Below are 22,787 nucleotides of genomic sequence, written 5' to 3'. Positions count from 1 at the left end.
CAATCAACCAATCAATCAACCAATCAATCAACCAACCTAAGCTTGTCAAGGCTGCACCCTATTCCTGTGTGTGTGAGTAGACGTGGGACTCACCCTGTGGTGTCTCTCTGTCAGGTCAGTTCCGAAGTTTATGAAGAGGATGAAGGTTCCTGACTACAAGGACAAGAACGTCTTTGGTGTTCCTCTGATTGTTCACGTCCAGCGCTCTGGTCAGCCCCTCCCCCTCAGCCTGCAGCAGGCCCTTCGATACCTCAGGAGCCAGTGTCTAGACCAGGTCAGTCTCTCTCTGTTAAACTGTTACAGCAGACTGTCAGTCTTACTCTGTTATACTGTTCTATTGCAGACTGTTAGTCTCTCTCTGTTAAACTGTTCTATAGCAGACTGTCAGTCTCTCTCTGTTAAACTGTTCTATAGCAGACTGTCAGTCTCTCTCTGTTAAACTGTGTAACAGTAGACTGTTAGTCTCTCTCTGTTAAACTGTTCTATAGCAGACTGTCAGTCTCTCTCTGTTAAACTGTTACAGCAGACTGTCAGTCTTACTCTGTTATACTGTTCTATGGCAGACTGTTAGTCTCTCTCTGTTAAACTGTTCTATAGTAGACTGTCAGTTTCTCTCAGTTAAACTGTTACAGCAGACTGTCAGTCTCTCTCTGTTAAACTGTTACAGCAGACTGTCAGTCTCTCTCTGTTAAACTGTTCTATAGCAGACTGTCAGTCTCTCTCTGTTAAACTGTTCTATAGCAGACTGTCAGTCTCTCTCTGTTAAACTGTTACATCAGACTGTCAGTCTCTCTCTGTTAAACTGTTCTAAAGCAGACTGTCAGTCTCTCTCTGTTAAACTGTTCTATAGCAGACTGTCAGTCTCTCTCTGTTAAACTGTTATATTGCAGACTGTCAGTCTCTGTCTTTTAAACTGTTCTATATAGCAGACTGTCAGTCTCTCTCTGTTAAACTGTTCTATAGCAGACTGTTAGTCTCTCTCTGTTAAACTGTTCTATAGCAGACTGTCAGTCTCTCTCTTTTAAACTGTTACAGCAGACCGTTAGTCTCTCTCTGTTAAACTGTTCTATAGCAGACTGTCAGTCTCTCTCTGTTAAACTGTTACAGCAGACTGTCGGTCTCTCTCTGTTAAACTGTTACAGCTGACTGTCAGTCTCTCTCTGTTAAACTGTTCTATAGCAGACGGTCAGTCTCTCTCTGTTAAACTGTTCTATAGCAGACTGTCAGTCTCTCTCTGTTAAACTGTTCTATAGCAGACTGTAAAGTCTCTCTCTGTTAAACAGTTACAGCAGACTGTCAGTCTCTCTCTGTTAAACTGTTCTATAGCAGACTGTCAGTCTCTCTCTGTTAAACTGTTCTATAGCAGACTGTCAGTCTCTCTCTGTTAAACTGTTCTATAGCAGACTGTCAGTCTCTCTCTGTTAAACTGTTCTATAGCAGACTGTCAGTCTCTCTCTGTTAAACTGTTACAGTAGACTGTCAGTCTCTCTCTGTTAAACTGTTCTATAGCAGACTGTCAGTCTCTCTCTGTTAAACTGTTACAGCAGACTGTCAGTCTCTCTCTGTTAAACTGTTACAGCAGACTGTCAGTCTCTCTCTGTTAAACTATTCTATAGCAGACTGTCAGTCTCTCTCTGTTAAACAGTTCTATAGCAGACTGTCAGTCTCTCTCTGTTAAACTGTTACAGCAGACTGTCAGTCTCTCTCTTTTAAGCTGCTCTATATAGCAGACTGTCAGTCTCTCTCTGTTAAACTGTTCTATAGCAGACTGTCAGTCTCTCTCTGTTAAACTGTTCTATAGCAGACTGTCAGTCTCTCTCTGTTAAACTGTTACAACAGACTGTCAGTCTCTCTCTTTTAAACTGTTACAGCAGACTGTCAGTCTCTCTGTGTTAAATTGTTACAGCAGACTGTTAGTCTCTCTCTGTTAAACTGTTCTATAGCAGACTGTCAGTCTCTCTGTTAAACTGTTACAGCAGACTGTCAGTCTCTCTCTGTTAAACTGTTACAGCAGACTGTCAGTCTCTCTCTGTTAAACTGTTCTATAGCAGACTGTCAGTCTCTCTCTGTTAAACTGTTCTATAGCAGACTGTCAGTCTCTCTCTGTTAAACTGTTCTATAGCAGACTGTCAGTCTCTCTCTGTTAAACTGTTACAGTAGACTGTCAGTCTCTCTCTGTTAAACTGTTCTATAGCAGACTGTCAGTCTCTCTCTGTTAAACTGTTACAGCAGACTGTCAGTCTCTCTCTGTTAAACTGTTACAGCAGACTGTCAGTCTCTCTCTGTTAAACTATTCTATAGCAGACTGTCAGTCTCTCTCTGTTAAACAGTTCTATAGCAGACTGTCAGTCTCTCTCTGTTAAACTGTTCTATAGCAGACTGTCAGTCTCTCTCTGTTAAACTGTTCTATAGCAGACTGTCAGTCTCTCTCTGTTAAACTGTTCTATAGCAGACTGTCAGTCTCTCTCTGTTAAACTGTTACAGCAGACTGTCAGTCTCTCTCTGTTAAACTGTTCTATAGCAGACTGTCAGTCTCTCTCTGTTAAACTGTTCTATAGCAGACTGTCATCTCTCTCTGTTAAACTGTTCTATAGCAGACTGTCAGTCTCTCTCTGTTAAACTGTTACAGCAGACTGTCAGTCTCTCTCTGTTAAACTGTTACAGCAGACTGTCAGTCTCTCTCTGTTAAACTGTTACAGCAGGCTGTCAGTCTCTCTCTGTTAAACTGTTCTATAGCAGACGGTCAGTCTCTCTCTGTTAAACTGTTACAGCAGACTGTCAGTCTCTCTCTGTTAAACTGTTACAGCAGGCTGTCAGTCTCTCTCTGTTAAACTGTTCTATAGCAGACTGTCAGTCTCTCTCTGTTAAACTGTTCTATAGCAGACTGTCAGTCTCTCTCTGTTAAACTATTATAGCAGACTGTCAGTCTCTCTCTGTTAAACTGTTACAGCAGACTGTCAGTCTCTCTCTGTTAAACTGTTCTATAGCAGACTGTCAGTCTCTCTCTGTTAAACTGTTACAGCAGACTGTCAGTCTCTCTCTGTTAAACTGTTCTATTGCAGACTGTCAGTCTCTCTCTGTTAAACTGTTATATTGCAGACTGTCAGTCTCTGTTAAACTGTTCTGTTGCAGACTGTCAGTCACTCTCTGTTAAACTGTTCTATAGCAGACTGTCAGTCTCTCTCTGTTAAACTGTTACAGCAGACTGTCAGTCTCTCTCTGTTAAACTGTTACAGCAGACTGTCAGTCTCTCTCTGTTAAACTGTTCTATAGCAGACTGTCAGTCTCTCTCTGTTAAACTGTTCTATAGCAGACTGTCAGTCTCTCTCTGTTAAACTGTTACAGCAGACTGTCAGTCTCTCTCTGTTAAACTATTCTATAGCAGACTGTCAGTCTCTCTCTGTTAAACAGTTCTATAGCAGACTGTCAGTCTCTCTCTGTTAAACTGTTCTATAGCAGACTGTCAGTCTCTCTCTGTTAAACTGTTCTATAGCAGACTGTCAGTCTCTCTCTCTGTAGAACCGGTCAGTCTGTCAGTGTCTAGACCAGGTCTGTCTGTCTGTCTGAAAGTTCTGCTCTACTCCGTCTGCAGGTGGGTCTGTTCCGTAAGTCTGGTGTGAAGTCTCGTATCCAGGCGCTAAGGCAGATGAATGAGTCGTCTCCGGATGATGTCAGCTACGAGGACCAGTCAGCGTACGACGTAGCAGACATGGTCAAACAGTTCTTCAGAGACCTGCCTGAACCTCTACTGACCAGCAAGCTGGGAGAGACCTTCCTACACATCTACCAGTGTAAGGACTGATACACACAGGCACATACACACATGCTAACACACATGCACACACAAACTCAGTCTTGTACAGCTAACGTTTTTGAGACACACAATACAGTCCCATTCAAAATTCAATTTTCCAGTATCCACAAGACACAAGGATAGGTAAACACAGGCAGACAGGCAGGCAGGCAGGCAGGCAGGCAGGCAGGCAGGCAGGCAGGCAGGCAGGCAGGCAGGCAGGCAGGCAGGCAGGCAGGCAGGCAGGCAGGCAGGCAGGCAGGCAGACAGATCATACTAATGTCTCTCTCCATTGCCCATGGTAGAATAGTTCAAACCTTCCTCCCTCTCCTCCCTCCAGATGTTCCTAAGGACCAGCGGTTGCAGGCTGTGCAGGCGGCCATCATGCTGATGTCAGACGAGAACAGGGAGGTGCTCCAGATGTTGCTCTGCTTCCTGTCTGACGTCACTTCCTCTGTGGAGGAGAACCAGATGACTCCCATGAACATCGCTGTGTGTTTGGCCCCGTCCCTGTTCCACCTCAACATCCTGAAGAAGGACAACCTCTCACCCAGGTACACTACACCACAAACACCACAAACACACAGGTACAAACACCACAAACACACAGGTACATCACCTGATCAGCTCTAAAGTAGAACCAAATGAGGATCCCTGGACTGTTACTTCAGCAGTGACTATAATGGACTAATATAACTACATCCCACTTGGTCTAGTATTTCCTATATACAGTATGCCCTCCTATTAGACTCCCCAGTGATGATGTCCTCCTAATTAGGTCTATGTTAAGACTGATGTTAACTAGGTGGGAGTCTGGTTTGGGCATCAGGGGTTCAGCTACAGTAGACTGGCTATCTGGCTCTGTGCGGTTTTTATTAAGAAGGTTCTGGAGCTCCAGGGTACTCTTTAAAACACTGTGTTTTATGACATCACGCGGTGTACAAACAGAAACCTCTCATTTAACTAACTGGTGGAAGTGATTCTTTAAGGATTACAGGATCAAAGGGGCAGCATGCAGAGAGAGATGTTGAGATGACAGAGAGGAGGGAGAGGATGGAGAGGAGGGAGAGGGGGAGAGGAGGGAGAGGAGAGAGAGGATGGAGAGAGGGAGAGGGGGGAGAGGGGGAGAGGAGAGAGAGGATGGAGAGAGGGAGAGGATGGCAGTGAGAGGAGGGAGAGGGGGAGGGGAGGGAGAGGAGAGAGGGAGAGAGGGAGAGAGGGAGAGAGGGAGAGAGGGGAGAGAGGGAGGAGAGAGGGAGAGAGGGAGATAGCAGGGAGAGGAGGGAGAGGGGGAGAGGAGGGAGAGGAGAGAGAGGATGGAGAGAGGGAGAGGATGGCAGGGAGAGGGGGAGAGGAGGGAGAGGAGAGAGAGGGAGAGAGGGAGAGGATAGCAGGGAGCGGAGGGAGAGAGGGAGAGGAGGGAGAGGGAGAGGATGGCAGGGAGAGGAGGGAGAGAGGGAGAGGATGGCAGGGAGAGGAGGGAGAGGATGGCAGGAAGAGGAGGGAGAGGGGGAGAGGATGGCAGGGAGAGGAGGGAGATGAGAGAGAGGGAGAGAGGGAGAGGATGGCAGGGAGAGGAGGGAGAGGGGGAGAGGAGGGAGAGGGAGAGGATGGCAGGGAGAGGAGGGAGAGAGGGAGAGGATGGCAGGGAGAGGAGGGAGAGGATGGCAGGAAGAGGAGGGAGAGAGGGAGAGGATGGCAGGGAGAGGAGGGAGAGGGGAGAGGAGGGAGAGGGGAGAGGAAGGAGAGGACGGAGAGAATAGCAGGGAGAGGAGGGAGAGGTTGGCAGGGAGAGGTTGGCAGGGAGAGGAGGGAGAGAGGGAGAGGATGGCAGGGAGAGGATAGCAGGGAGAGGAGGGAGAGAGGGAGAGGATGGCAGGGAGAGGAGGGAGATGAGAGAGAGGGAGAGAGGGAGAGGATGGCAGGGAGAGGGGGAGAGGAGGGAGAGGATGGCAGGGAGAGGAGGGAGAGGTTGGCAGGGAGAGGAGGAAGGGGGAGAGGGGGAGAGGGGGGGAGAGAGGGAGAGGATGGCAGGGAGAGGAGGGAGAGGGGGAGAGTGGGGAGAAAGACAGAGGATGTCAGGGAGAGGAGGGAGAGGATGGCAGGGAGAGGAGGGAGAGGGAGAGGATGGCAGGGAGAGGAGGGAGAGGAGAGAGAGGATGGAGAGAGGGAGAGGATGGCAGGGAGAGGAGGGAGAGGAGAGAGAGACGGAGAGGATGGCAGGGAGAGGAGGGAGGGGAGAGAGAGACGGAGAGGATGGCAGGGAGAGGAGGGAGAGGAGAGAGAGACGAGAGGATGGCAGGGAGAGGAGGGAGAGGAGAGAGAGGATGGAGAGAGGGAGAGGATGGCAGGGAGAGGAGGGAGAGGAGGGAGAGGAGGGAGAGACGGAGAGGATGGCAGGGAGAGGAGGGAGAGAGGGAGAGGATGGCAGGGAGAGGAGGGAGAGGGGGAGAGGAAGGAGAGATGGAGAGGATGGCAGGGAGAGGAGGGAGAGAGAGAGATGGAGAGGATGGCAGGGAGAGGAGGGAGAGGAGAGAGAGACGGAGAGGATGGCAGGGAGAGGAGGGAGAGGAGAGAGAGACGGAGAGGATGGCAGGGAGAGGAGGGAGAGGAGAGAGTGACGAGAGGATGGCAGGGAGAGGAGGGAGAGGAGAGAGAGGATGGAGAGAGGGAGAGGATGGCAGGGAGAGGAGGGAGAGGAGGGAGAGACAGAGAGGATGGCAGGGAGAGGAGGGAGAGGGGGAGAGGAAGGAGAGGTGGGAGAGGATAGCAGGGAGAGGAGGGAGAGAGGGAGAGGATGGCAGGGAGAGGAGGGAGAGGGGGAGAGGAAGGAGAGATGGAGAGGATGGCAGGGAGAGGAGGGAGAGGAGGGAGAGAGGGAGCGGATGGCAGGGAGAGGATGGCAGGGAGAGGAGGGAGAGAGGGAGAGGATGGCAGGGAGAGGAGGGGGAGGGGGAGAGGAGGGAGATAGGGGGAGAGAAGGGAGAGGTTGGCAGGGAGAGGAGGGAGAGGATGGCACGGAGAGAGAAGGGAGAGGGGAGAGAGGCAGGGAGAGGAGAGGGGAGAGGATGGAGGGAGAGGAGGGAGAGGATGGCAGGGAGAGGAGGGAGGGAGAGAGGGAGAGGATGGCAGGGAGAGGAGGGAGAGGGAGAGAGGAGGGAGAGAGGGAGAGGATGGCGGGGAGGAGGGATGGGGAGAGGATGGCAGGGAGAGGAGAGAGAGGGAGAGGATGGCAGGGAGAGGAGGGAGAGGATGGCAGAGAGGGAGGGGGAGAGAGGGAGAGGATGGCAGGGAGAGGAGGGAGAGAGGGAGAGGATGGCAGGGAGAGGAGAGAGAGGGGGAGAGGGGAGAGAGAGGGAGAGGATGGCAGGGAGAGGAGGGGGAGGGGGAGAAGAGGGAGATTGGGAGAGGGGGAGAGGAGGGAGAGAGGGAGAGGATGGCAGGGAGAGGAGGGAGAGAGGGAGAGGATGGCAGGGAGAGGAGGGAGAGAGGGTTAGGAAGGCATGGAGAGGAGGGAGAGAGGGAGAGGATGACTGGGAGAGGAGGGAGAGAAGGTTAGGAAGGCAGGGAGAGGAGGGAGAGAGGGTTAGGAAGGCAGGGAAGGAAGGAGGATAGGAGAGAACGGGTTAGAAGAGAGAGAGGGTTAGTAAGGCAAGGAGGGAGGGAGGACAGGAGCAAGAGGGTTAGGAGAGAGCGGGTTAGAAAGGCAGGGAAGGAGGGAGGACAGGAGAGAAATGGTTAGTGGGTGTCTCGGCTGCATGGGGGACTCTGTTTATCTAGTGGGCTTTGAGGGAGGTTAACTAGCTGTACTCAGTGGGAGTGAGGGAGGAGGTAAATGTGTTCATTGAGCACCTCGGCTGATTGACTCTTGCTGCTGTGTTCATAATTGGCTCATTACCCATGATCCTTTGCTGTGTTAATAACTGTTACCCATGATCCTCAGGGCCATGCAGAGGAAGTACACGACAGGCCGGCCCGACCAGAAGGACCTGAATGAGAACCTTTCCGCGACGCAGGGACTCGCCCACATGATCATAGAGTGCAACCGACTGTTTGAGGTAGTAGACCTGAATAGAATACTTCATTAATAATCAACAATGTTACTAAGATGCCTTAGATACATTGGATGTCATAAAATGTTATAAGCCTCATTATAAAACATTATAAAGGCTCATACCTGCTGACAGGTAAGATATAAAGCATTATACCTTCAGCCTTTTATGTGTTATCGAACCATTTAAAAACATTGTTTTGTCATTTAGAAGACGCTTTTATCCATAGCGACCTGATCTCTGATGTATCTTTCTTCTCCGACCAATCAGATTCCTCACGAGATGGTGACTCAGTCCAGGAACTCGTACGTGGAGGCGGACCTTCACGCTCCCACCTTAGAGGAGCTCTGTAGACAGCAGGAGGAGGACGATGCGTCCTACCAGGCAGAGGCCAGACCCTGCCAGACACACTCAGAGACCAGACCGCAGAACCTGTACCAGAGCTACGTAGAGAGCAGGCTGCAGGAGCTCCTGAAGGAGGCCAGAGAGAAGGCTAAGGGCTGGGTGTCCTGCACCAGCTCAGACAACACTGAGCTCTACTGTAAGAAGGTTGGTGATGGGAACCCTTTGCGGCGGTGGCGTGTGGCGGTAGAGGTGGAGGCCCCTCCCTCGGTAGTGTTGAACCGCGTGCTGCGAGAGCGCCACCTGTGGGACGTGGACCTGCTGCAGTGGAAGGTAGCTGAGACTCTGGACAGACACTCTGAGGTGTTCCACTATGTCCTCAACCGCATGCCACCACACCCCAGCAGAGACTTCCTGGTCCTACGGTGAGTGTGTGTGTCTGCGTGTTTGTACTTAGAATTTTGACATTTACATTTCAATTCAACTCAGTTTGTTGTTCCTGTAGAGCTCACATCAACCTAAAGCCCTGTCGGTTCTAACTGTGCTGGATGAAGCTGACTTTGTCTGTCTTTCTCTGTCTCTCTGTAGGTCATGGAGGACTGAACTTCCCAAGGGGACGTGTGCATTGGTGTGTGTGTCTGTAGAACATGAGGACTGTCCCCGGGTCGGTGGGGTAAGGGCCGTGGTTCTCGAGTCTAACTACCTTCTAGAACCCTGCGGCTCTGGGAAGTCCAGACTCACTCACATCTGCAGGGTGGACTTCAAGTGAGTCCACACTTAACATACCTTATATGCTGCATATACTGTATAAATAGTAAGTTCATTTCCGAAGATTGTGTAGATGTGCGTGTGAATCTGACTGTGTTGTTGTTGTGTTTGAACCTGACCATGTTGTTGTTGTTGTTCCAGAGGGCGGAGTCCAGAGTGGTACAACAAGGCCTTTGGTCACCTCTGTGCTGCTGAAGTAGCTCGCATTCGCAACTCCTTCCAACCAATCAGCACAGAGGGGCCAGAGACCAAGATCTGACACTAGAGTCTTCCATCCATAGAGCTAGACCCACACATACCTGGAGGGAACTAGACACAACCTGGCCTGGCCTAGAGCTAGTGTAACCGAGTTGGATTTGTAACCTCACTCCCCAGCCTGAAATGTCACCACCCTCACTATCGAACTGCTAACTTTTTGGTAGCATAGTTGGCTAAGACGTTGTCAAGATGCTAGTCACCTGTGTTTGCTAGACAGAGGATGTAAGATCAAGGACCAGTGAGGATATGTGAGTGAGGAAGCTATACCGAGGAAGCACAGTGATGTCTGTTACACTAGACCGAATGATGTCTGGAGCTCCACTAGGTGCTAGAGGAGGACTGAGAGGAGGAGTATATATTCATAGTTTCCTGAAGCAAATAGGCCAAGCTGAAGCATTAAACCAGCGGATGGCCGCCCTTACGCCTCTGACCACCGAACATCGATCATCATTTTCTATTTATTTCCCGACGATTCTACATGTTGAATCGCCGCCGTTTGTCCACCCCCGGCAGGTGTGTGCAGCCAACGTTCATGTTGGTCTGTCTTGAAATGTGATGCCAGAACACAGGGACTAAAGAGAGTATGGAGCTTTCTACACAATGACACAACATGAGCTCCTTAGGTGCTGGACGTTATTAAGACGTTATTATGATGTTATTATGACATTTATTATTATTATTATTATGATTATTATTATTATGTCCGAAAGGGGAACAGAACGATCCATCCAATGTCCATTAGTATTCAGTATTAGAGTTATGTCTAGGACATTTAAGCTCTTTAAAGCTTCTGGAAAGCTGTATATTATTTTATTAATGTAAAATGTCATGCTTTATGTTAGATATGCTGTATGTGCACGCATGTGTCTGTATATATATATATATATATATATATATATATATATATATATATATATATATATATATATATATATATGTGTGTGTGTGAAAACATACATTCAAGTATACTAGCTGTATATACTGTATAATTGAAAGGCTTAATGCTACAACCTGCATTGTGTCATAGTTATTATAATTCATTTGGTACTAATGTGTAAACTGGTTTTACTGGGCTTCAACAGTGCTGTGTGTTTCTGAATGGGTGTAATGTTATTCTCTATGACCTTATTGTTTAAGGTTGAAAACATGCTGCGTCCTAAATAGCACCCTATTTCCTATATATTGCACCACTTTTTTACCAGAACCTCCATAGGGCTCTGGTCAAACGTAGTGCTCTATATAGGGAATAGGGTGCCATTTGGGATGGAGCCCATGTGACTCAGGTTTGATCTCCAGACCTGCTGTTGAGAGCTGGCTGGACTGAGCTTCAGTTTAGTTCCAGATACAAGATTTTGTTAATTAAACAATGTAAAAAAAACATAAAATGTTTATATTGCCTATTTTTACACAGACAAATGCAATTAGAATGGATTAGAATAGAAACTTAATTGCTCTAAGGGAATTTGCTTAATTGAAAGTCGCTCTCTCTTCACTCCATTTGCAGTTTGTTTATTTCTATGTTGTATGTTCCACTAGTCAACACCTCACCTCAAGTGGTGTCTTCTCTACTTCACGTCCCAAATGGCACCCTATTCCCTACATAGTGCACTACTTTTGACCAAAGCCCTGGTTTAAAGCTGTGTACTATAATTGGGAATAGGGTGCCATTCGGGACGCATTATACGCCTTTACTCTATACCACCCTGCATCCCAGTGCTGGCTTCACTCTGAAGCTAAGCAGGGTCGATCCTGGTCGGTCCATGGATGGGAGACCAGATGCTGCTGGAAGTTGTGTTGCGGGGCCAGGCAATGTGATTGGGAACATTGCCCTGTGTAGGGTGCTGTCATTTGGATGGGACGTTAAACAGGTGCTCTGACTCTCTGTGGCCACTAAAGATCCATGGCACTTATCGTAAGAGTTAACCCTGGTGTCCTGGCTGAATTTCCCATAAACTCCCATAAACTCTTAGTTAGACAAGGGCAAGTTAGAGCTATATTAGCCATAGAATAGTTATAACACTGGTCTCCTAATAGCAGCAGGCTAGGCAGTGGGTTGGTGTCCAGAGTCACGTGCTACACATACAGGACAGAATTGGACTAGAGTCCTTATTTCTGTCAAGAACACAATGACTAGGGGAGGTGTGGGAACACATAGCAGTGTCACGCCCTGATCTGTTTCACCTGTCCCTGTGATTGTCTCCACCCCCTCCAGGTGTCGCTTATTTTCCCCTGTGTTCCTGTCTCTCCGTGCCAGTTCGTCTTGTATGTTTCCAAGTCAACCAGCGTTTTTCCCGTTCTCCTGCTTTTTGCCATTCTCCTTTTTCTAGGCCTCCCGGGTTTTGACCCTGGCCTGTTTCTGGACTTTGTACCCGCCTGCCTGACCATTCTATTGCCTACCACTTTGGATTATTAAACATTGTAAGACTCCAACCATCTGCCTCCTGTGTCTTGCCTTGTGTCATGAAAAGTGGAATGGAATCAGGGAGAGAATAGAGTGATACCGAACTTGAAATATTTCCTTTGAATAGCACCAAGAGTTTTTTGAGGGTGGCAGAAGAATCTGTTGATGTGCCCTTGAGCAAGGCACTTACCCCTAATTTCCCCAGGGTCGCCGTTGAAAATGGCAGACCCTGGCATGACCCCACTCTCCAAGTGTGTCTCAAGGGAAGTTAGGCTATGCAAAAAACACATTTACAATTCCCACATGTATTAATACACACTTGTACATGTGTGAAGTCGGACAAATTTAAGCACCCACCAATTTTTTATGATTTACAGGATGTTTTTGCTCCCTGGTGGTCATACTGTGTATTACAGCCTGCAGACACTGTTGAACGATCAACTCAGGGTTGATGTTCATCTGTATTTTGTGTTTCATACATATGGAATACCTTTTTATTTAAATAATCAGATTCATGATGGAGGGATCACAAAATATTGCTTATCGTAAATTGATCTCTATGCCGTATGAACTTGTGGCGATATGAAAGGATTGTACAGCTGGAGAAATATGGTAATAGCTCCAACTAGGACTCTGATAGGCTACTGCATACACCAATCAAGTACATAGGGCATAGGTTCTAGGGCACACGTGTCAAACTCATTCCACCGATGGCCGAGTGTCTGCGGGTTTCGCTCCTCCCTTGTACTTGATTGATGAATTAAGGTCACTGATTAGTAAGGAACTCCCCTCACCTGGTTGTCTAGGTTTTAATTGAAAGGAAAAACCATTTTACTGAGTTACATGAGTTATATGAGGAAATCAATCAATTGAAATAAATTAATTTTGCCCTTATCTATGGATTCCCCTTGACTGTTGGTCCCAGATACCTTTAAAGAAAATGGGCCACACAATGGGCCTCAGGATCTCCTCACTGTATTTTAGTGCATTCAAATTGTCATCGATAAAACTCAATTGGGTTTGTTGTCCGTAGCTTATGAATGTCCATACCATAACCTCACTGCTACCACGGGGCAGGCACTCTTCACAATGTTGACATAAGCAAACCATACCATACCCTCACTGCTACCACGGGGCAGGCACTCTTCACAATGTTGACATAAGCAAACCATACCATACCCTCACTGCTACCACAGGGCAGGCACTCTGTGAACAATGTTGACATAAGCAAACCATACCATACCCTCACTGCTACCACGGGGCAGGCACTCTGTTCACAATGTTGACATAAGCAAACCACGCCATACACGTGGCCTGCGGTTGTGAGGCCGGTTGAACTTACCGCCAAATTCTCTAAAATGACATTGGAGGTGACTTATGGTAGAGAAATTAACATTCAATTCTCTGGCAACAGCTCTGGTGTATATTCCTGCAGTCAGCATGCCAATTGCACACCCCTTCAAAACTTGAGACATCTGTGGCATTGTGTTGTGTGACAAAACTGCACATTTTAGTGTGGCCTTTTATTGTCCCCAGCAAAAGGTGCACCTGTGTGATTATCATGCCTTTTAATCAGCGTATTGATATGTCACACCTGTCAGGTGGATGGATTATCTTGGCACAAGGAGAAATGCTCACTAACAGGGAGGTAAACGAATTTGTGCACAACGTTTGAGAGAAATAAGCTTTTTGTGCAAATGGTAACATTTCTGGGAGATTTTTATTTCAGCTCATGAAACATGGGCCCAACACTGCGTTTATATTTTTGTTCTGTATAGTTACCGCCCATCTTCACAGAAATAATGTACTTCTTTATCCACTGGATGGCGACATCTGACTTCTGAACAATACAGGTTAATCAAACAGAAGACATGCTGAAGGTTAGATTTATTTAGCATCCCAATTGGCATACTATTCCCTATATAGTGCATTACTTTGACCAGGGTCCCATCTCAAGTGGCCCCTATTCCCTACATAGTACACTACTTTTGACCACAGCCCTATGGGACCTGGTCCAAAGAAGTGCACTATATAGGGAATTGGGTGCCATTGGGGACATATATTTAATAACTCCCCCCAAACCTGTTCTTTCTGTTCAGTCTATTCTTCTATGGTTCTGCAGGATGACTCTTCAAGGTCACTTCCACATCTACAGACTGTTCAACGTGCTGAAGAGACACCAGGAGTCCTATTTACATAATTAAATAAAAGACAAGAAGACAGCCTTACCCTTGTGTGTGTGTGTGTGTGTGTGTGTGTGTGTGTGTGTGTGTGTGTGTGTGTGTGTGTGTGTGTGTGTGTGTGTGTGTGTGTGTGTGTGTGTGTGTGTGTGTGTGTGTGTGTGTGTGTGTGTGTGTGTGTGTGTGTGTGTGTGTGTAATACGGTTTGATTAATTTTAATTATTTATTGTCTTGAGCTGCAATTAAAAAGAGATTTGTTTCCCCACACAGTTTAGATTCAATAATGATTTAAATGAAATAGATCTAAATTAAAACAGAAAAGGTACAGTAATTGAGTCTTTTTTCACTTCCAACATTTGGTCCAGTGATGGTTAAAGTGTTCAATAGAAGGAGTCATCTACCACAGTGAAGCTGTCTGGAAGTAAAAGGACATGTTAGAGTAGTGAGTAGAGTAGTGTCCTCCCATTGTAGCACTCATATAACTCAGGGGATGAGTCCCAAACGGCACTCATCCCCTTTATAGTGCACTTTTGACCAGAGCCCCATAGTGCACTATAATGGGAATAGCGTGCCACTTGTATTTAGGCTACCTGTAATAAAACAATTCTTCAAACTGCCATCCAAGTTTTCACAATCTAAGCTTTAATAAGGTGCTTTCTCTATTGTGTAACTGGCTCTTTCACTAAAACCCTATAAAGCTTTTGAGTAACCTTTTCCTCCCCTCTATTGGCTACTTGGCTACTGCTTTGATACATTCAGCACAGATAGCAATACAACCACAAAGATGGACTGATTCACAATCAATTCAACTGTAAAGGCTTTGTTGAATCCCTTTAAAGTATTCTTTCCTAAGGTTACAACCCATTCACCAATTCTTCAGTTCAAGGTTTTTTAGAGTGGTTATATTACTTTCGTTTGTCTGCAGGCAGGCTTGATGTGCTTCTTGCCGCAGGCAGGGGGCGGCAACATGACAGAGAGCGGCAGAGCGGTAGCCTAGAGACCCTGCAGCGGCAGCCGCGCTGTTCAGGTTCACTCTGTCCAGATTACCAGAAGACGTCTGCGTGATGGGAAGGACACGGCTCGTTCTACCCTCAATACATTATTACCAGATTGCAGTTCCTATTCGCGCACGGCAGAGAGAGTGGATGTAACCGGTAGAGGGTTTTCTTTTTCGCCAGGCTGTTCCAGAATATATATTCTTTTTCTCCTGTTCAATTGATGCAGTTGAACAGCGATTAAAACAGGTGACATCGATCTGGTTGAAAGGACATGACAAGCGCGAGGCCGGCGGTGAAGATGCCGGGTGCTTTGTCGCTTTCTGACCGACAAATCCCAGCGGGTCATGGGCAGCCGGGGGGCTCTGGTACTGGGGAAATAATGGTATCTGGCTCGGGCTCAATGGTTCTACCGGCCGGGATGATCAACCCGCAGGTTCCCATCCGGAATATCAAGATGAAATTCGCGGTTCTGATCGGATTGATCCAGGTGGGGGAGGTTAGCAACAGAGATATCGTGGAGACTGTGCTCAACCTGGTAAGGAAATATAGGCTATTTCAGCCACAGCATCTCGCACATGTAACACAACATCCTCAACACGCACAGAGCGCTACATTGTAGCGCCATAGTAAAGGGTAAGGATCTCAGCGGGTGATTCGATGACTGGCTGCATGTGTTCTGTTCTGTACAGGTCTGATATTGTAGTCTAGAGACCCTGTAACTAGACATTACAGATAGGGTGTTATCAGAAATGGGGTTCATTCTTATTAGGGATTGAGGCATTACTCTGAACTCTCTTATGGAGAGTGACACTGTTTCCTCAGTTGAGTTTGTGCTTGTTAGGCTACACTTCATCCTCTGAAGATGACAACTAACATAGCAGGACCAATTTACAATATTTAGAATGACACAGATCAGATACAGGAGGCATGAAGGGTCATCACGGTGCCCAGGTCTGAGGAGGTGGATGTGACCACAGAAGGTGTCCCACTGGGCAAAACTGGTTTAATTGACATTTCCACATAATTTCAACCCCAAAAATCAAAGTGATTATTTTGAATCAACCTGGAATTCTGATTGAATTTGAATTTGCAGAAAGTCATCAATGTAAAAGGGCATTTGATATTTTCTTCACTCCATTTTCTAATCTAAATCCAATGACACGGTGACATGTGTTGTTGATTTCACATTGAATTCACATTAGTTGACAACTCAACCAAATGTAAATCAAAACTAGATGTTAAACTGACATTTGTGCCCATAATCACTTTGTCCGTCTGTCCGTCCGTCCGTCCGTCCATTCCACCTGTATGCTCTGTCATCACCAGGGGAACCAGAAGTACACCAGCTAGTACACCAGCTAGCCCCAGCACATTGACACATCTCTACAGCCCCTCTGAATCAGACTCAAGCCATGGTGTTCACAGACTTACTTCACCGTTTTGCTCTGTGGTGAAGCATCGGTCTTCCACAATACAATCCATTATCATGACCACATGGACCCCAGGGATGGCAGCAGCTCAGATTGGAGACACGTTATGAATGTTTACAGGAGATTGATCAATCTGTCAACAGGCTTCAGCTTAGTGGAGTTGAACTTGAACACTTAGTGTGAAATTGAGACTAAATCAATGGTGATTATTTTCAATGGGGAAGATTCCTCTGTAGTACAGTAACGTAATATCTTCAATAGATGCCGATGTAAAAAGGGCTTTATAAAATACATTTGATTGATTGATTTGACATAGAAGTGTGTATATATGGACATTTGCTAGTAGAATGTATGCACACATGACTGTAAGTCGCTTTGGATAAAAGCGTCTGCTAAATGGCTAAATGGCATATATTATTATTATATATTAAATCCTAACTGTGGCTGATGCCACAAGCATAATGTTAGCTATAGTATGGTAGCCATTGCTGGTATGAAGATGGAACCAGTCCATTCAACCATCATATTTCACTAATAGTTCCCAGTTGGCCTCTTAGGCTTCCTGTCTAATATATCTGGGTAAATGGTGAAATATCAGTGCTAATAAGCTAAAGTTGTTTCATATGATAGCTTTCATTTGTAGAGAGATGTGTTGGATGGAAAATCAGTCTTTATTAACCATCATCCATCAACTCCTTGTGGAAGTGGAAATTGTAGTTGAGTCTCAAATGACATCCTATTTCCTATATAGTGCACTACGTTTGACCAGAGCCCTATGGTCAAACATAGTGCACTATAGTAAGAGAGTGACATGTGGGAAGCATACTGTGTTTCATTTGATGGTTTTTAGTGCTGCATGTCAGGAGGTGTATTTTTAATATGCCCCTGTATGATGAAACACTGTGTTATTTTTTCAAACCTTTATTTAACTAGGAAAGTCAGTTAAGAACAAATTCTTATTAACAATGACGGCCTACCGGGGAACAGTGGGTTAACTGCCTTGTTCAGGGGCAGAACGACAGATTTGTACCTTGTCAGCTCAGGGATTCGATCTTGCAACCTATCGGTTACTAGTCCAACGCTCCTACCACTAGGCTACCTACCGCTGTGTGCTGATGAGCAGTTCTGTATCAGAGAACATTCTATGTATTTCTGAGTAATGTCTCCTCTCCTCTAACTAATGGTTCCATTAACACATCTCTCATCAGGCAGGACAAACTACAGTGCATGAGAACTAGAATTAATGGAATAACACTCATTTAGGGATTGCTAAACAGCAAAAAATGGGATCTACAAAGGTGACTGCTGTAATGGAAAACAGACACAAGCAGGCCAGAGTAGAAACGTAGTAGGCATTCCAAATGGAACCCTGTTCTTTATACAGTGGGCTACTTTTGACCAGGGTATTATAAAGAGAATAGGGTGCTATTTGGGACGCTGTATCTGTCTGTGATTCATATCCCCATACTTCACTTGAGGTTGGATGAACACATACCGTAGCAGCACGGTCTCAATCAGAGAGAGACAGTGGGATGGAGGGAACATTTTAACATAATGCTAATATAATGCTAATCGTGTCTCTCCTGTGTGTATGAATTCATGATTCAGAGGGTCAGTGCTCTGAACAGAGACCAGTCTGATTACAGAACAATGGAGAGAGAGACGTGGAGAGACAGAGAGCAGAGTCAAGTAGGATCAGGTTGACAATGCTGAGTGGATGAAAGGAGGAGTAGGAAGATGTGGAGGAGGTGGAGTAGAAGGAAAATTTAGGTTAAGTTCCTGCCCAACTAGATGTGCAAGCGCTGCATTGCATCAACCAATGGTTGCGTGCAACGTCGTCATCATCGACTATGCAGTCGGGCATCAGATGGCGATATCATAAGATGTGGTTAGCTGTTATGTTGAAAATACTGTACCTATCCAGGCGTTGTAAGATCTGGCATGCGTCTGCAATGTAGTTTGGAAGGAACTCGACCATAGTGATCCATCATATGAGGCCCTGTAAAAACCTTGTATAAACCGTGCCATGAAGATTCATCTTTATGTGTACATGCATTCTGAACATAAGGACTGACATTTTGCATCTACTGTAGCTAGCGGTATGAATAACTAGGCTATATGACTGACGACTTGAGTTGGCCATCCATCGATGTAGACTAGGGCTCCGTACCAAATGGCACCCTATTCCCTATATAGTGCACTACTGTATATACAGAATAGGGTGCCATTTGGGACGCAACCCATATGATGGAACACCACTTCTGGGTATGAAAGTGCTAAACCTTTGACAGATCAACATCATCCATCCATTCGGACACATCAACTGTAGACCGACCTGTGGAGTAGAATAATGAACCTCCTATCAGACAGATGCTATAACACGGTGTTGTGATGCTATAAGGCAGTATCCTGACCCACGGTGCCACCGTCCCTCATCTCAGCTCATTAAGCCTGGTTAGCTCGTTTATCTTCTCTATAGAAGCCAGTCTGATGAAAGCTGTACTTAAGATAACATGTCATAATGAATGAAGTCTCTCCTCCAGGTGGGTTTAATTCAGCAGGGTTGTATTCATTAGTGCACACCGTTTCACAATGGGAAAAGTTTTGGAAACGAAAATATAGTTTCTAGTTCAGGTCCGTTTTCTTCCGTTTGCTTTCTAGTGAATACGACCCAAGAATTCAGTTGTTTAATGAAGGGTGAGATAAATCAGTTTTTTTTTCTCAGTTAGCAACATTCAGATTCAAAGTGTTTAATAATGTACAAGGTTGCAGGTGTGATTGCAGGGTACAGTGAATATCTTAGTCTCCGAGCGCCAACATGCAGGATTAAGTTAAATAAATAACGACAATGGTAATAAAAACAACAAAAGAAATAGAAATAGCACCATATACATCACAACAACTGTAGCAGTGATAAATAAATGCATGTCCATTGGGGTGGAGGCAGAGTAAAGACTGTGGAGGGGATGACCACAGGGGGAGCAGAATGACATTGAGGGGGTATTGGGACCAAGTTAAATAAATAAAAACCTGTGTTGATCTTCACCTGTAGTTTGTCCCAGCAGCTCTGTAAATATGTCCATAAAGTGCTTTTCTGAAACCCAATAATGCTAAGATCAGGGATCAGTACACAACACATTGACATTTCCATAGTCTGGGTATTACTGACATGGTCAGAGAACTAGTCCTTCTACATTCTGGTCAGCTACTGCAGAGCCCCATTCTGCCTGGCTGGTGGTGTCTCTGGGTGGCAGCTGGCATGTTGCCATACCTCATATCACACATCTGTTTTACAGTGTGGACGGCTGGCTGATGGATGGTAACAGTGTGATGGATGGATCAGAGGCTGCTACTGATAGATGATGCAGTAGGCCTACAGTGAGAGTGTTATAGATTCAGCAGTAGGCCTACAGTAAGAATGTTATAGATTCAGCAGTAGGCCTACAGTGAGAGTGTTATAGATTCAGCAGTAGGCCTACAGTAAGAATGTTATAGATTCAGCAGTAGGCCTACAGTAAGAGTGTTATAGATTCAGCAGTAGGCCTACAGTAAGAATGTTATAGATTCAGCAGTAGGCCTACAGTGAGAGTGTTATAGATTCAGCAGTAGGCCTACAGTAAGAATGTTATAGATTCAGCAGTAGGCCTACAGTAAGAGTGTTATAGATTCAGCAGTAGGCCTACAGTAAGAGTGTTATAGATTCAGCAGTAGGCCTACAGTGAGAGTGTTATAGATTCAGCAGTAGGCCTACAGTAAGAGTGTTATAGATTCAGCAGTAGGCCTACAGTAAGAGTGTTATAGATTCAGCAGTAGGCCTACAGTAAGAGTGTTATAGATTCAGCAGTAGGCCTACAGTAAGAGTGTTATAGATTCAGCAGTAGGCCTACAGTAAGAGTGTTATAGATTCAGCAGTAGGCCTACAGTAAGAGTGTTATAGATTCAGCAGTAGGCCTACAGTAAGAGTGTTATAGATTCAGCAGTAGGCCTACAGTGAGAGTGTTATAGATTCAGCAGTAGGCCTACAGTAAGAGTGTTATAGATTCAGCAGTAGGCCTACAGTAAGAGTGTTATAGATTCAGCAGTAGGCCTACAGTAAGAGTGTTATAGATTCAGCAGTAGGCCTACAGTAAGAGTGTTATAGATTCAGCAGTAGGCCTACAGTAAGAGTGTTATAGATTCAGCAGTAGGCATACAGTAAGAGTGTTATAGATTCAGCAGTAGGCCTACAGTAAGAGTGTTATAGATTCAGCAGTAGGCCTACAGTAAGAATGTTATAGATTCAGCAGTAGGCCTACAGTAAGAGTGTTATAGATTCAGCAGTAGGCCTACAGTAAGAGTGTTATAGATTCAGCAGTAGGCCTACAGTGAGAGTGTTATAGATTCAGCAGTAGGCCTACAGTAAGAGTGTTATAGATTCAGCAGTAGGCCTACAGTAAGAGTGTTATAGATTCAGCAGTAGGCCTACAGTAAGAGTGTTATAGATTCAGCAGTAGGCATACAGTAAGAGTGTTATAGATTCAGCAGTAGGCCTACAGTAAGAGTGTTATAGATTCAGCAGTAGGCCTACAGTAAGAGTGTTATAGATTCAGCAGTAGGCCTACAGTAAGAGTGTTATAGATTCAGCAGTAGGCCTACAGTGAGAGTGTTATAGATTCAGCAGTAGGCCTACAGTAAGAGTGTTATAGATTCAGCAGTAGGCCTACAGTAAGAGTGTTATAGATTCAGCAGTAGGCCTACAGTAAGAGTGTTATAGATTCAGCAGTAGGCCTACAGTAAGAGTGTTATAGATTCAGCAGTAGGCCTACAGTAAGAGTGTTATAGATTCAGCAGTAGGCCTACAGTAAGAGTGTTATAGATTCAGCAGTAGGCCTACAGTAAGAGTGTTATAGATTCAGCAGTAGGCCTACAGTAAGAGTGTTATAGATTCAGCAGTAGGCCTACAGTAAGAGTGTTATAGATTCAGCAGTAGGCCTACAGTAAGAGTGTTATAGTTCAGCAGTAGGCCTACAGTAAGAGTGTTATAGATTCAGCAGTAGGCCTACAGTAAGAGTGTTATAGATTCAGCAGTAGGCCTACAGTAAGAGTGTTATAGATTCAGCAGTAGGCCTACAGTAAGAGTGTTATAGATTCAGCAGTAGGCATACAGTAAGAGTGTTATAGATTCAGCAGTAGGCCTACAGTAAGAGTGTTATAGATTCAGCAGTAGGCCTACAGTAAGAGTGTTATAGATTCAGCAGTAGGCCTACAGTAAGAGTGTTATAGATTCAGCAGTAGGCCTACAGTAAGAGTGTTATAGATTCAGCAGTAGGCCTACAGTAAGAGTGTTATAGATTCAGCAGTAGGCCTACAGTAAGAGTGTTATAGATTCAGCAGTAGGCCTACAGTAAGAGTGTTATAGATTCAGCAGTAGGCCTACAGTAAGAGTGTTATAGATTCAGCAGTAGGCCTATACAGTAAGAGTGTTATAGATTCAGCAGTAGGCCTACAGTAAGAGTGTTATAGATTCAGCAGTAGGCCTACAGTAAGAGTGTTATAGATTCAGCAGTAGGCATACAGTAAGAGTGTTATAGATTCAGCAGTAGGCCTACAGTAAGAGTGTTATAGATTCAGCAGTAGGCCTACAGTAAGAGTGTTATAGATTCAGCAGTAGGCCTACAGTGAGAGTGTTATAGATTCAGCAGTAGGCCTACAGTAAGAGTGTTATAGATTCAGCAGTAGGCCTACAGTAAGAGTGTTATAGATTCAGCAGTAGGCCTACAGTAACATTGTGATTAGTGATGCACTGATGTGACATTTTTGGCCGATACCGATATCCCAATATTTTCCATGCCAAAAAACCTGATAACAATAACTGATATTTAACATTTTAACGGGATTCTAGTACAGTTAAATAGTTAACACACACACATGGACGCAGCGGTCTAAGGCACGGCATCTCAGTGCAAGGGACATCACTACAGTCCCTGGTTCGAATCCAGGCTGTATCACATTCGGCCGTGATTGGGAGTCCCATAGGGAGGCGCACAATTGGCCCAGCGTCGTCCGGGTTTGGCCTGGGTAGGCCGTTATTGTAAATAATACTTTTTTTATTAACTGACTTGTCCAAGTTAAATAAAGGTTACACACATACACACACACCAAACTGACCAAAATGTATTTGGTTGGCATTTACATATGTCCCTATTACCAGTAAAACATATTCATAAACAATTTCTTTCACTTACAGTTGAAGTCGGAAGTTTACATACACCTTAGCGAAATACATTTAAACTCAGTTTTTCACAATTCCTGACATTTAATCCTAGTAAAAATTCCCTGTCTTAGGTCAGTTAGGATCACCATTTTATTTTAAGAATGTGAATTGTCAGAATAATAGAAGAGAAAATTATTTATTTCAGCTTTTATTTCTTTCATCACATTCCCAGTGGGTCAGAAGTTTACATACGCTCAATTAGTATTTGGTAGCATTGCCTTTAATTTGTTTAACTTGGGTCAAACGTTTCGGGTAGCCTTCCACAAACTTCCCCACAATAAGTTGGGTGAATTTTGGCCCATTCCTCCTGAG

The 22,787-nt window shown here is 45.5% G+C and overlaps 2 protein-coding genes across 12 annotated transcripts in view; both read left to right on the top strand.

Annotated features, from left to right (window-relative positions):
- LOC124005020 (stAR-related lipid transfer protein 13-like) overlaps positions 1 to 10,108 on the top strand; it is a 129,258-nt gene extending 119,150 nt beyond the window's left edge. For all 5 annotated transcript variants that reach the window (XM_046313855.1, XM_046313857.1, XM_046313856.1 and 2 more), the window contains 7 exons: positions 115 to 274; positions 3,593 to 3,791; positions 4,134 to 4,347; positions 7,737 to 7,851; positions 8,116 to 8,612; positions 8,776 to 8,952; positions 9,097 to 10,108. In XM_046313855.1, the coding sequence (XP_046169811.1) occupies positions 115 to 274; positions 3,593 to 3,791; positions 4,134 to 4,347; positions 7,737 to 7,851; positions 8,116 to 8,612; positions 8,776 to 8,952; positions 9,097 to 9,214 (1,480 nt within the window). In that variant the 3' untranslated portion in view covers positions 9,215 to 10,108. The remainder of the gene's footprint in view (positions 1 to 114; positions 275 to 3,592; positions 3,792 to 4,133; positions 4,348 to 7,736; positions 7,852 to 8,115; positions 8,613 to 8,775; positions 8,953 to 9,096) is intronic.
- Positions 10,109 to 14,848: 4,740 nt separating this feature from the next.
- The window catches only part of LOC124005234 (neurobeachin-like), a 418,832-nt gene continuing 410,893 nt past the window's right edge, over positions 14,849 to 22,787 (top strand). For all 7 annotated transcript variants that reach the window (XM_046314300.1, XM_046314299.1, XM_046314297.1 and 4 more), the window contains exon 1: positions 14,849 to 15,327. In XM_046314300.1, the coding sequence (XP_046170256.1) occupies positions 15,064 to 15,327 (264 nt within the window). In that variant the 5' untranslated portion in view covers positions 14,849 to 15,063. The remainder of the gene's footprint in view (positions 15,328 to 22,787) is intronic.

The sequence above is a fragment of the Oncorhynchus gorbuscha genome, linkage group LG19 (genome assembly GCF_021184085.1).
Source record: "Oncorhynchus gorbuscha isolate QuinsamMale2020 ecotype Even-year linkage group LG19, OgorEven_v1.0, whole genome shotgun sequence".
NCBI lineage: Eukaryota > Metazoa > Chordata > Actinopteri > Salmoniformes > Salmonidae > Oncorhynchus > Oncorhynchus gorbuscha.
This window is presented reverse-complemented; position numbering and strand designations above follow the sequence as displayed.